The sequence below is a fragment of the Fulmarus glacialis genome, unplaced genomic scaffold (genome assembly GCF_000690835.1).
Source record: "Fulmarus glacialis isolate BGI_N327 unplaced genomic scaffold, ASM69083v1 scaffold3207, whole genome shotgun sequence".
In the NCBI taxonomy this organism is placed as follows: Eukaryota; Metazoa; Chordata; class Aves; order Procellariiformes; family Procellariidae; genus Fulmarus; species Fulmarus glacialis.
Genome location: NW_009223684.1, coordinates 42536 through 57202, shown reverse-complemented (window position 1 = coordinate 57202; position 14667 = coordinate 42536). Strand labels below are relative to the sequence as shown.

Sequence of the window (14667 nt, the reverse complement as noted above, 5' to 3'; positions counted from 1 at the left end):
AACACAAAAAAATTAAATCATGACAACCTAAAGATCATAAAGGATCATAATTTTCACTTACTTTTAGCCACAGTAAAGTTGGATTATTAGTTTCATAAATATTCAGTTTTATTATTATGAGATTTCCATTAATTCCTTTATTTATGTTTTCTAAAAACTGTATTTGGAAAAATGTTTGGGTCTTCAATCTGTTCTTCACTGGTTTTGAATTTCCATTTTTATCCAAAGGGACTTTGTGTTGAATTTTAATTCAATTAAGGGATAAGTTACAAAATTTCCCTTAAAAGGTGCTTGGTTTTGGAGTATATAATTTTTGTAAATAAGTTTAGTTCACATTAATTTTTATTGAATATGATTGTGCTTGATAAGCTGTCTTCAAAAACTGTTTCCTATCCAAAAATAATTTGAGAAGTGAAAAAAAAAAACCAACCAAAACCAGGTATTCATATCGAAAGAATCTGTTCTTCTAGTTTTAGTTTAGCTTGCATAGAGTCTGATTTCCTCCCAATCAACAGAGGTCAGTTAAATCAACTGAGAGAAAAGAGTTATGGGAATTTAGAGATGCAGAAACTAGAGAAGGTGTTGTTCAGTCACATTTCTACTTTGGTTTAAATACACTGTCATAAAACAATAAAAAAAATCTGTCTGTTTCTAAATGTCAGTATGTTTTCCCTAGTGTATAGAATTATGGATGCTTTCTTAGTAATTTGAAAAGGAAATATTTCCTAAGTGGAATTGCAGTCATACAACCTCTGCATTGCTAAGTGAAGAGCCAGTTATTTCTGTCAACAAAATAGTTTGTGATGTTTAAGCAGTTAAATACCAGTGTTGTCAGGCCAAAGGAGGAAAGCATGTGGGACAGCTTCTAGAAACAGCATTGCTGTTTTACAGATAAAAAAGACTTAAAACAGCATTAAGTTGTAGTTAATTTTCTTGCGTTTCTCCTCTTGTGTTGGTGGAATCATATACCCCAACCCACCTCGGTTCAAGGTGGTTGACTGTGTCCCAAGTCACTTTCTTAGGAAGGTCTCAGGAGTAAAGCCTCCTGGCCAGCCTGTTGGTCAAATGGACTCTGACTATAGAAACCTCTCTAGAATGAGCCTACCGAAACTGCAGAGCCATCAGGAGAGCAGTGTTCACCTTTCCAGAGTCTTATCTCAGCTGCCCTTCTACTTACTCCTTCCTTTCTCATGTTGGGACCTGCTGCATACCAGTTGCTCAGTCTCCCCTCTTTGCTGGCAAACCACTTGCTCCAGATGTTCTCCTTTGTGATGTGGCTGGGAAGATTTTTGAAGTCACCTTATCTCTATGAAATTTGATGACCCCATCACCCTTCTCAAGTATGAGATAGAAAGTCTTTTTTGGATTTTTTGTGAAGTTTTTGATGGCAGGAATGTGAAATTTCCATTTATTTTCAGGAACTTTGAGTTCTGAGAGACTTGCTAAAGGAATTTCAATGCCCAATTTTATTCAACTTGTGCTGAATCTGTACCTATGTGTGTTTTAGTCAGAGTGCATTCAAAGTTCCTTGAATGTGTCTTCGGTTTTAGTCCAGAAGACTGGAGAGGATGGCTGTGTCTGCCTGGTATTACTAAAAATCTTCCAGTCTTAGTTTGTGTATCCAAAAAATGGACATGGTATACGTTCATGGGCAGTAAGTATTCCTCAGAAGCAAGGAAATACACATGGTTTATCAAAAGGTGTAACTTAAGCCCATAGAGTATGTCACATCAGCAATTGAAATGGGATTGTTGTTAAGGTGGCTATTCCTATGCTATTCTGCATCTAATTAACGCACGTAATGATGGTAGAGAAGGTGCAGCAGGATTGGGCTTCAGCGTATCTTAGTAACCTCAATAAATAGCTGTGTCCTTTCACAGTGAACCCAAAATCAATGGTACTGTGTCTTGAAAACTTACATTTTTCTGTGCTAGTTGGGTTAGTTGCAGTCAGGATATATATGTGCCTGTGCTGCCATCACACTTTGATCTGTGGTATAAAACTATGATAGTGTCATTTTGTTAATTGATACACAAATCCATCAGCCTTCCTTTTAGACACATTCTTACAAAGCAGATGGTGCTGATCGCTTCCTGTAGTCCCATCTCCTATATACCTTCATATGCCTCAAATTGAGCAAGTCCAAACAAAGAAGTCAATCAAGTGGCTTTCCTCTAAACTTAGAATGTAAAGAAATGGGAAGAGTATGAAGCTGCAGTTGGTTGTACCAAATGATTGTCCTTTTGTTCTGGAAGGATTGGCAGGGAAGTCACAACCCTTAAAAAGATTACTCTGACATGATTGCAATTCTGCACAAAATATTTTCAAAAAGGCATTGTGTCTATATTGAATGGTATGTTTTCCTCCAGCATATGAAACAGATTAGCAAAAGAAGCTTTAAATCAACAATTGGTTTATCAGTTTTCTATTCTAAGGTAATGGTGTTGTCTTTCTTACTCAACAGTGTTTCCTTGATATGACGTTTGGAGCCGGAGGTCATACTACAGCTCTGCTAGAGAAAGCCAACGACATTACAATCTATGCACTAGACAGGGACCCCACAGCTTATAAAATAGCTCAGCAGCTTTCAGAATCGTACCCGTAAGTTGTCTTCTCCTGTCTTAAATATGGTCGAGATAAGGTTGATACCGTGGTATTATGTGCACAATTTAATATATTTTTGTAGTTTTAATATATAATTGTTACTGGATTATTGTAGAATAGCATTATATGCTGTATGTGCCCTGTTAAATAGGAGATCAAATTCAACTTATTTATAAGTAATTGCATGCAAGCTCTTCTGAGGTTTTTGGAGTTAAATGCATATTCTGTACTCTGTTAATTTTAAGTATGCATCAAGTAGCCAATTTTATATTTAAAAAATGATTTTAAAAAGATTCACCCGCTCTGCTTGCTTTGAGATGATTCTGATGGCAGAGTTGTACAAAAACATACGCTTTGTGGTAAGTATTTCACAAAAAAGGATGGAATAATATACTTTAAATAATGATGTAATTACGTATGGCTTATGAATATTTTAATTTCAAAAACCAAAAAATATTTGTAATTCACTATTAGGTTTGCTAAATATTTTGCCACTGGCTTAAGAAACTACTAAACAATTTAATAAGCTACTATTTCTGTGTAAAGCTCATGCTTCAGTTTTCTTTTTAGAAGTGCTGAATTGGCTAAATGAACAATTGCTAAATGCAAATTTTTAGATTTATTTTTTTAGCTATACAAAAATCTTATTCCTTTATTTTATTCAAGAAACAGCCCAGTCAGAGCATGAGTACATTCATGCAAAAGCGTGCAATATGTCGAGTTGAATATGAGCTTTTCAGAAAGTGCTATTGTTTAAATTTGACCAAGAAGTAAAATTATGTAGATACAAAATTAAATAATATGAAATAATGAATACTTAGGAAATTCAGGGAAAGTAGGAAGGAGAGGACACTTACTGTCATGTTGAAAACATCAGAGTATTTATTTCAAAAGTTTTTACATGAGGAAAAGCAAATCTTTCCAATAAGAAGAAAACTGGAAGAGGTGGATAAAGAAGCACCTGGTTGTTCAGTCATGTTTCCCCACATAAAAAGGAGTTCTAAGACAGCAATAGTATTCAAGCAATGCAGAAGGTATTACTCACTTTTTCTGAAAGAAAAGGCTAAACTGTGCGTTCCTTTCTTCAGGTGTCATTGTTGGAGGCCTAGTGGGAAAAACGCAAGCATGTGACAAGAAAGCATAGCTTGGTTTCTAGTCATCCTACTCTGTAAGATCAGTTAAATACATTTCTCTAAATTTTCAGTTCTTTGTGGGCTGAAGTGACATGCAGTGTATACTTACGAATTTGTGGAATTCTTCTCTCAACTGTTATTTCTCCAGAGAATGCTCCTTTTGACAGAATAGTGTGGAGAATATTGGCAAAAAAAGTTCATTTTCTTTTAAACTAAGCCTGCAAACTCCACCAAATGTCATTGGAGTTGTAAAGTCTTCTGTTCTTTGTGTCATAGGAAAAAATATATGTAGTCTGAATTAAAGGTAATCTTACATCTAATAGAAGTTTTCAGAAACATTCGCACAACACAAGACAATGATGAACAGTCCTCTGATTCAATGTGTTTATCCATGAAGTATCCTGTGCAAATCTGAGTGTGAAGGAAGTGGATGAAGAGATTTTACAAGTGTTGGATGTTGTTCTGCCAATGATTGACATTGTTAATTTTCTGCTTTCTTATGTTTGTGAAAAGATGAGCTTTAATCAAGATAGTATTACAGTTGATGTAACTTACTATGGCTTTATAAACAAAGGAGGTCTCCTTGTTCATGTTTTTGTTCATAAAATCATATAAACTTGGTTACTTGGACTCCAGACATAGTGTTGTCCACCTGTACAGATGCAAGTTATCATTAGAATGAAGTGGATTCTTAAATAACATAGTGTTAAGTTGTTAGAGAAAAGTCTTAATCGCTGAAAGATGACTGCATGCCACTTGAATATATGTTGTAAGATACAGAGCAGTATTCTTATTTGCTTTGGTGTTTTCCCTCATCTCCCGTCTTTCCTATTGGAAAGAACAGGTGGGTCCTTTTTCAGAAGGTAAATATATCTTTTTTTCATAATAGTTTATGTTGGAAAATTAAGTTAAAAGAATGGTCACATATGGTATATGTGGTTATTATTAATCTGCTTTCCCTGGGAAGTCAGTTGCATAGGAGGTATAAGTATATAATTTATAAATAACAGGTAAAGCTAGGGTTTGCTTACAAATCAGTTGTAAGTATAAAGGATTTACTTACGTTATGAGATATGGAGCTTTCATAAATGGAATTTTTTCTTTCAGTATTCATTAAAAGATGGTTGATCTAATATTATGGGATTTTTTTTGTCCATTTTCTGCACTGTGTTAGGAATAAATCTTTTATCGTAATTTTATCAGTTTAATTCAAATCTGTGTTGGCATCAAAAGCTCAGGGAATTCATCCCGTTGACATCTTTATCTGGTCAGGTCTATTGTCAGGTAAAATAGTTCCCTGGTTCACCAGGGAAATAGTTGTGCTGTCTTAAAAATGGCAATGGCAGCATGCAGTTGCAAGCTGAGAGAAATGTAGGGCTGCCCTTTCTGTAAGAAGCACAGCCGTAGATGTAACTGACTGAAGAACTGCAGCACAGAAGTATAAATAAGCTTCTCCATTGTTTTTCTGTTCTAGGGTTTTTTTCACCTCTTCTATTTAATATTGCTGTTTTGGGAGAGGTTATTTGACTTCCTGAAGTGCTTCACTTCCTTTGGAGGTGACAGCACAAGGTGGAGAAAAAGGCTGTTGTGCAACCATAACCAGTAAAATCTGATTCCCACTATGTCTGAAACTGTGAATGCAATGGGCAAATTGAAAGTCATACATCAGTTGAATTTCCATTTTGTTTCTACTTAAAACAGAATATTGTACCTGTTTTGTTTAATTGGGGATGTTAATAAATTCCAGCATATCAACTACATGATGGATCTTGAGTCTTGCAGTAGTATTTGCAGTAGTCCATCCTACGATAAAAAACTTCAATTGTAAATATGCAGTGTTAATTGCTATTGCTTATTCTGGTTAGGTAACATTAATAATCTTAGTAAAATCATATAGTTCCAACTGTTACTCACTATGAGGCTTCATTTTTTAAGCATCCTATATTTAAGTCACTGAGTTACAACATTATTAAAGCTCAAGTTGCAGAAATATGCCCAAAGATATATGGTTGGCAGAGGAGATAAGTATGGCTAAATTAGGGGATTTTTCTATATTCAGAACTAATAAATGAAGTCCTCCTTGTACTTAGCTGAAAGACAGCTGGAGTAATGAGTTACTGAATGAGAACACTGAGGAAAAATACATTTGATGTTTGTATTTTAAATGTGTCTCTCCGCTTCTTGGTAGCAATTTTGTCAGAACTAAAATCTGAGGAGGGTAGAGTTCCAACTGCAATTCTCGCATTCATTTAGCCTCTCTGTTTATTATTTTTATTATTTAAAATATGTAGTGCTGCTTTAATAAGGAGAAAATGGGTCAGGGCCTGTTAGATATTCAGTGTGTGGGTGGGAATCCTTTGACGTGCTTTCTGGGGAAGCCTCTAACTTGGGAATTGCTGCTGAGAATCTAGGAGAACAAGATAAAATTCAGTTAGTAGCAATATGTATTGCAAGTAAACCCTTTCACGCCCACTGAAAGGGAGAGGTTAGAGAGGTGACTGAAATCTGGCAATTAACCAATATCACAGCAAGCTTTTTAAGTATGAGAAACCTACGCAAAGCCTACACAGAGGAGACAATATGTTCTTTGTAATTCTCTGAGCAGAGTAAGAAATTGTGCCCCAAAAGTAGGGATAAATAGTATAAAATTCCTCATACAATTGAACTACCATTTTATTGTAGTTCTAAAGTAATTTTGAGGTGATGGTGTTTGTGGGTTTTGCTTTCAGGGTTACACTGAGTTTACAGAAAAAGTGGGATAGAACCATCAGCTATGCGTTGTATGTTCTGGGGAAAATACGATGTATTTTGTTCAGTTCTACGGAAAACAACTTATTTTTTCAGTTTCAATAAGCTTATTTTAAGTGCTTGTGAACTGTAGTTGAGTGCATAATATATTGATGCTTTTGTTGCTATGTTATTTATATAGGCTACTATTTGACTGTAGTGCACAAGGGATACAATTAACAGTGTGCAATCAAGGCATATTCATTATAACGATGCCTTAACTATATATAAGCAAGATAATTACTTACTTATAGCTTTATTTCTTTCTAAAGAATTCTCTATGTGTGTCAACATCTGGCTGCCTCTCAAATGCCAGCAACATAGATAAATGAGTTGCCTTAAATATGAGATGGAAAAATGCAATTGAGAGCACTAAAAAGACCTTTAAATGCCACTACATTAAAACAGTGCTCTTCTGTCATTTATTTTGTTCCCCAAAAGGTTTATTTGGGTAACAAACCCAAATGCGTTTCGTTATAAAAACATAAGGAATAAAAATTCTTTTTCTTGTTGCTGAAGTTCCAGCTGTGTAGGTTTCAGAATGACTAGAAACCTTTGCTGGCTTTCATATATACAATGTGATCCTTCAATACATTGAGTTTCTGCTTCAAATTTGGGCCCAATTCAAAGTTACCCTGACATACAAAACACATGCAACAGTCTACTTTTAACATTTGTTTTTCTTCCCTTTTTACAGCGTTTTATAACTTGGCCCTTTAGTGCTTTCTTAAAGCCTTGTCAGTTTGAGTGTCAGTGTTCTCTGACGTAGCATAATTATAGATGTTTCACTACCAGCATCACATCACTTGAAACTGCAATTAAATCTTTTGTTTGTACTTCTTAATTTTCCTTTCTTTGCAGACATGATGATCGTGTTTTACTTCATTGTATGGGCTGCAAAATCTTTACCATATACAGACTGCAGTCTAATAATTTCAAGTTCAGAAAGTGTTTCTATTACATAAGTATTAGTGGGACAGATAAACTCCTTCTCAGTGGTCCTACAAGAACTCAGTATAAAGTATCACAAACTCTGTATCCAAAACCGGCCAGTGACATTGGGATGTACCATGGCAAAAATGAAACTAAACTGGTAGAGGAAGCCAGAATCATGTAATCCCACTTTTTAAAAAGAGAAGTGCTAGTTTTCCCTCTTCCTGTAAATATTCCCTAAGTTCAAGTAAAGGAGGAAAACAGGTTGCCTGATTGAAAGGAAAATTTCTTGGCAGAGAAGGGAAGTCCTGTTCCTTGTAAGCTTTACAAAGACAGTATCTCTTCATTTTGAGGGACACAATACCCAGTAGAAAATGATGCTGAAAAAGAAAAGTGGGGAACTCTTCTTATCCTGGCAGTTTTGGTACAAAAAAAAGTCAATTCATGAAAAAGATTTTTACAACCATTTCCATAAAAAGCACACAGTACAATATTCAGTCTTTTTTTAAAATGTTCTTCAAAATGTATGCGTGTGTTTCTGTATTTTACGCTCAGCATCAAGTTCTTATGTAACTGGCGGCATTAACAAGCTGAACAAAGCATTACTGGATTGTTTTCTTAATTTACTTAACATTCCTGTGGTTATACTCTGAATTGTTATTGCAGTCATATACTCACGGTTACCAATAGTACATCTCTGCCAAGGAATTGTGAAAGACAAGTTTGTTTTCGTTGGGGATTTTAGATCAGGGAGCTGCAATGGAGTGACTAACATGCAGGGCTATGCTAAGACCAGTTCATTAGTATTTTGTTGGGTATTTCCTGGCTAATCAAGAGATAATGGGAACAAATACTGATGCCTCTTCATCAAGACCATATTCTTAATTATCTTTTAGCAGAATAATTTGTTATTTGCTCTGAATATACATAGTTTGTAAAACATCTAACAATTTATATCTGTATTTGTATACGAAAAACAATTTTGTGGTTTAACCCCGGACGGCAACTGAGCCCCACACAGCCGCTCACTCACTCACCCCTGGTGGGATGGGGGAGAGAATCAGAAGAGTAAAAGTGAGAAAACTCATGGGTTCAGATAAAGACAGTGTAATAGGTAAAGCAAAAGCCGTGCATGCAAGCAAAGCAAAACAAGGAATTCATTCACTACTTCATCAGGCAGGTGTTCAGCCATCTCCAGGACAGCAGGGCTCCATCACGCGTAACAGTTTTTTGGGAAGACAAACGCCATCACTCCTAACGTCCCCCCCTTCCTTTTTCTTCCCCCAGCCTTATATGCTGAGCATGACGTTGTATGGTATGGAATATCCCTTTGGTCAGTTGGGCTCAGCTGTCCCGGCTGTGTCCCCTCCCAGCTTCTTGTGCACCCCCAGCCTCCTCGCTGGTGGGGTGGGGTGAGAAGCAGAAAAGGCCTCGACTCTGTGTAAGCCCTGCTCAGCAGTAACAAAAACATCCCTGTGTTATCAACACTTTCCAGCACAAATCCAAAACATAACCTCGTACTAGCCACTATAAAGAAAATGAACTCTATCCCAGCCCAAACCAGCACACTATGTGTGTACATATACACTGAGCAACTGCAGTTGCCTGCGTGCCCATACCACTGTTCCTACAGTTACCATCAACTTGTTATGTATGTTAGTTGAGAGACAACAGCAAAAAGATGGGAAAACCATATTATAGTGTAAAAAGGCATAGTAGAAACCAAGTACTTTACAATATAAAAATATGGTTTAATATATTTACTTTTGAAAAAATCTTTTAAGTGTGATTTTGTAGAGAGAGCAAGTGCAATGTGGAGTATAGATGGACCTTTTATCACACTGTGCAGCACGGACAATTAAGCAAAGGGGCGGGGTTGCTTAATCCTCAGCCACAGTAGTCCATTTACACATTGTTTACTGGCTCTGAAAAAGGTTCATTTGAGAAACTCCTATAACTAAGAAACAAAAATTATTTTTCTAATTAATAAGCTATTTTTACAATTAATCATAAAGATCAGTAATGAGTAATGGTTTAAAACAGGAAGGTACTATGTAATTCCTAGTATCCTGTGAGCACAGGGAAAGTTACCATCGTCGAGAGCGTGCATAATATGTTTTTGCTTAAGGAATGAAGGTACAGAGTGAAGTTAGTCGCTGAGCTGTGCAGTATTTTCTGTGTAGTACAGTCAGTCTTTTTATCTTTCTCTTTTGTGTTTTATTGATGTTTTTCTATATAGGATATTTGAAAAACAGAAGTATTAACGAGATTGTCACTCATGGAAAATAACACAGGGCACAATCTGGAGAATACCTTCCATTTATTCAATCTGTATGTCTGTTCATATGAGCAGAATGCATTTGTTTGGCTTAAACAGAGTACATTTCATGTGGAAATAGTCATAGATATATGAACATCTCCTAAGCATCCTCAAAATGTAGCATAATTTAAGACCAGGTAGGCAAACAGTACCTCCTTAGAAAAGGAGATGGGAAGAGAAACGATGCACAAATCCAAATGTTTCTTTAGAACAATACGTAGCTCAGTATTAGAAGTGAGCTTGAGAAGATGTAGCTAGGAGAAAGCCATGAAGATGGTAACGTAAGAAGATGACAAATCTGAGTATACTGGTTGAACCGACAACCAGTCTTCAAGTGTCAACCTGAAGCTTGAGAAGACTGAATGAGTTGGATGCAACAGTTTGTCTAAGTATCTTAAGGTCTTCCCCCTGCAATTTCAGTAGTGTTGCTGTGTTACTCAGTTGAAAATGTATTTATCCACAGTCTTTAAGATATAAAAGTCCTATTTTACTTTTTTATGGGGGGAAGAAAGCCCAAGGGGCTGAAGTAAGGGAAAATTGTTTCTAGAATAAGCAAGTTGTCCAGCAGGCTGTACTAAGCATACCTTTGATGCAGTGATGTTTTACTGTGGCTCTTTGTTCAAATTCAGCTTCCAGCATGTTTATTCTTTTCCTCAGAAGTAGATGTGAAAAAGCTCATACACTGCATCTTACAGGGTGGGCATGTGTGTGAAAGTGTGAGTTGCCATCGCACCTATATATATGGGAAAGGCTGAATGGCATCCTAAACTGAGAATTTTTCTCGGTGCCCATATTGCCTATGCAGTGGGTCTTAAAACTGGTGTTTAGTTCCAGTGGTGGGAGTTGTTAACTATTCAGTGCACGGGAAGCCAGAAAACAGCTCTTTCTTACGTTACATAGTCAGTAAGGGCAGGAAAGATTGCACTTTATATTGACTAAAGCAGGTTAGTATGTATGTTTGGAAGGCTGGAGAGAGATTTTTATGCTCAAGGTATAGGATGTTAAGGATTGATGAATGTGGTATCAACATCTCGTATCTCTCCATCACAGAATTCTTTTAGCACTGTATCATACCAGAATTTTAATACTGAATGACAAGGAAAAGCTCTCTATCTGCTGAATTTAAACACTATAAATTTATCAAAATCACTTCAGAGCTCTACTTTTTTCTGCCTCAGTTGCAACCAAATACTGTCCTGACCTGATTCTTACTTAACTTGCGAGATCTGTCTAGCTCATGCATTGAGGTGGGATGGCTACAGGCCATTTCCAACATTAGTAGCTGAGTTTAAATTTCATATACTGGTTACATAAAAGAGGAGTCCTTATTTGCACTATTTACATCTTAAAGGAGTAAGGTGTCTTTTAAGAACATGGCTATGCCCAAATACTGCCTCTGTATATACAGTGGCACTAGTTTCAAGGCATGTGGTTATGTTGACATTCCTACTAAAACTTTTATTTAGCAATAGAAACATTTTGAGAATGATTAAATACTAATCAGTCTATCCAGACTCGTTCTATTTACAAGATTCTATTAATCTTTTTAATGCTGTATATATTTATTTCTTTTATTTTGGCAAAATTATCTGATAGTTATATTAATTATTAAAATTATTTTCAATGTCATGTCATAAACTTGGGATTTTGTCTTTGTTTTCATACATAACATCTCATGTGCCAGTGCTAGATTTAATGTAATTTCCAGTCAAATGAGTCAGGACAGCCCTTTTACATGTTACTGTTTAGGAAAACAAATTGCTGCCATTTTGATCTGAGTAGTCTTGAGAGAAGCTGCATTGTCATATTATTTTAGTAGGAAAATCTTAGAAGAGATGTTGGCCAATTTGAAGCTCTGAAGGAAGGTTTGCAGGCATTAGGTTTAAAACAATGAACTGTTTTATTTCCATGTTTTTTCTGCTGCAGTTATCAAGTCATTTTACATTTCAATATTAAGTGAAAATTAGTTTTGTGAATAATTGATATTTATCAGTTTGGATGGTGGTTTTGGTTTAGGCAATTTCGCCCACAATATCAAAATCATTCCCACTGGAAGGGATCTTAGGATGTCATCTAGTCCAGCCTCACGCTTCAGGCAGGTTCAATAGGAACAATTTTAGACTGTATATTGTAACCTGATGTGAGTGGGTGGTCTTAAATTTTTCTAAGGCACAATAGGATTCTAAAATACATTCACTTTCTGATCTTATTGTGCTATAGTGCTGTAGCATTAAATAGTAAATTTGTGCAGCACTGTTCTCTAGCAGGCAGTAGTGAGTATCCTAAGGTGGCCTCTGGATTCATATCCCATGTGATAGTGTTTTATATTGGTTGATATTGTTTAAATTAAAGTTGAGAGATGCATCATATGGTCATCTCCTTCAAACTTTCTGTTGAGTGGATCCTCATCCAAAGCGTACAGGAAGTGATTTTGCTTCTGTGAATTATTCCTGCTTCCCTTTATTCCTTTTCATACTCTCTGTTCTAGATATTGCTAAGTCAGGGCAGTCAGTATGATCATCTACACATGTATCTGAATCATCTTAGACATCTTCAGACAACAGAAGTATAGGCCACGCCTGAGAAACTACAGCTTCTAGACAGATAGTGATCAAGAAACGAAGAAATGTTCTGTTGAATGTCGGTTTTCTACCATCACAGTTTTTCATCAGTGTTTCTAGAATACTACAAAATGCTAACTGTTCTTACAGAATGAGAGGACCTTTATTTCTTGTGTTGATGAAGAGGGATAAGAAGCTTCTGAAATAATTCAAAACAAACAAACAAAAAAACACTCTAGGTATTGGTTAAGGACATGGAGCTGAATGTGGGTGGTTTGAATTTCTTTTCAGTACAAATGTCCAGATCCTTAATCTATTTTTAAGGATATTGTATATACTTGCTAGCTCAACTTCATATGCAATGCAGTACCAAGTGTTACTTTAACCAGCAATAGTTTCAGACATGTCCATTATATTGTTTTTTTTAAATTCAACTATATCAGTGTGCTATAAAAGTGCTCAGAACATCTTTAAAGTTTAATGTTACAGCTCTTACACACAGAGTGTTTCTGAGGACAGTTCTGTGAAGTTTAATTCAGGTCGTAGGTTTTTTTTCGAAAAGGAACAAATGTCTGTTTTTTTAAAGTAAATAATTATGATGCTGAAATAATCTCTGAACTTACATGATCCATAAAGGAGACATCAACTTTTCCTTTCAGCCAGTTTTCCATCTTCTTGGTTTTGAGAAAGTTTCTTATAGGTGTTTAGATGACTTAAGTACTTTTATATTACTTTTGTAATCATTTCATTACTAAAATACATGTAAAACATTTTCTGTTTGTTGAACTTAAATTCTAATTAAAAACACTTTAAAATGTGTGTGTCAAAAAAAAAAATTTAGAAATATCTTTTATAAACATTTAAAGCTTTTTTTTTTTTTTGTAGCTGAACAGTTGAGTTCCGGGTATGTTTTCATTAGAGCAATAAACCAGTTTGGTGTTTATAAAAATAATTAGCATTTCATAAAGAAACTGATAGAGTATGCCTTTCAATATTTTCTTTTTATTTTTTCATAACAGCAAAACTCAAGATTCTGCTTTTTTCAGTGAGAGGGAGGAAGGGAAGAGGAGGGAACATAGGTTCTAATCTGAAGTTTTTTGCAGCTGGTAGCTTTTTGTCTTATTGAGAAGATGATATCTTCATATTTCTCAGCAACAGTTAGTATTTTAGCTTGCTATTTGTTAAGAGCTGTATATTTAGCTTATTTTTGTTCACATTTACAATAGGAAGCGTGGAGGCACTATGCACAAAACAAGAGGACATAAACTGTATTGAAATACTCCTCCTTGTATCAGACAATAAAAGCAAAAGTATGTTTCATCAGTACATAGATTATAATTTTTGAGAGTAGAAGATTCCAGCATTTTCGTATGAAGGTGGAGATGATACAAATGTATGGACAAAAAGGTGCTTCTCACTTACTAAGTGAATGTCATGGCTAGTTAGTATTTAAGCTAAACATGTCGTTTACTAAGTAGCTAAAACAACCAAAAAAAAGCTGATAATCTCTGATTCATAATTTTATTTCTTCAAAAACTAAATGAAAATATTTGTCAACACTTTTTTGTATCGGTATTAAGCTTCACACTTAGCTAAGTATGAAATACACAAATATATAGGGAAGTTATTTGGAGTTCAGATTATTTTTCTGATTGAGTTGTACTTCAAATACTATTATTCTTATCTTAGATACATTAGGATTATGTATATAAGTGCATAGACCGTAAAAATTAATTACTTTGAGTTTGACTACGTAATTCTATTTTTTTCTTGTCATCATAATAAACATCATTTGCATTTTAATTTGAGTTTGGCCTTTGTGACTCAGCTGTGCCAAGTGTTGTGCAGAATATTCAAAGGACTGAAAGTAAAATCAGACAGTTACGTGCTGGCTTTGTATTTGGATGCCTGAAAAATACAGCAACTTAGCTTGATCAAGCAGCAAAGATTTGAATAGAGAGATTTCAGAGAATTCCTGTGTAAAACCTTGGTGGAAAAAACATGTAACTTGTAATGGAAGTTACCTGTGGCCTTGTCACCACTGAATGGTGCAAGTGTTTGAGACCAATATTGACTAGTAAGTGGCCTTAACTCTTGAAGCACACAGATTTATAAGAAATAATGCAAATGTCATGTCTCAAGAGCAGAAACAATCTGTAATATTGTTATCATTTACTATTCAGTCTAACATTGATCAAGAGAAGTTAGAGGCTGCTGAAACTTAAGTTTTTAAATATGAGTCAGGAAAACAGAACCAAATTCTTTCTGATAATAATATCCAGATTGGCCATTCATCTTCAAGGTGATCTGTGCCACCTGCTAGGGTGGG

The 14667-nt window shown here is 35.4% G+C and overlaps 1 protein-coding gene across 1 annotated transcript in view; it reads left to right on the top strand.

The window, feature by feature from the left end:
- Positions 1–2467: 2467 nt before the first annotated feature.
- The window catches only part of METTL15 (methyltransferase like 15), a gene marked incomplete at its 3' end in the record, with an annotated part of 50364 nt that continues 38164 nt past the window's right edge, over positions 2468–14667 (top strand). Inside the window, exon 1 of the mRNA XM_009581870.1 lies at positions 2468–2601. Within this exon, the coding sequence (XP_009580165.1) occupies positions 2477–2601 (125 nt within the window). The remainder of the gene's footprint in view (positions 2602–14667) is intronic.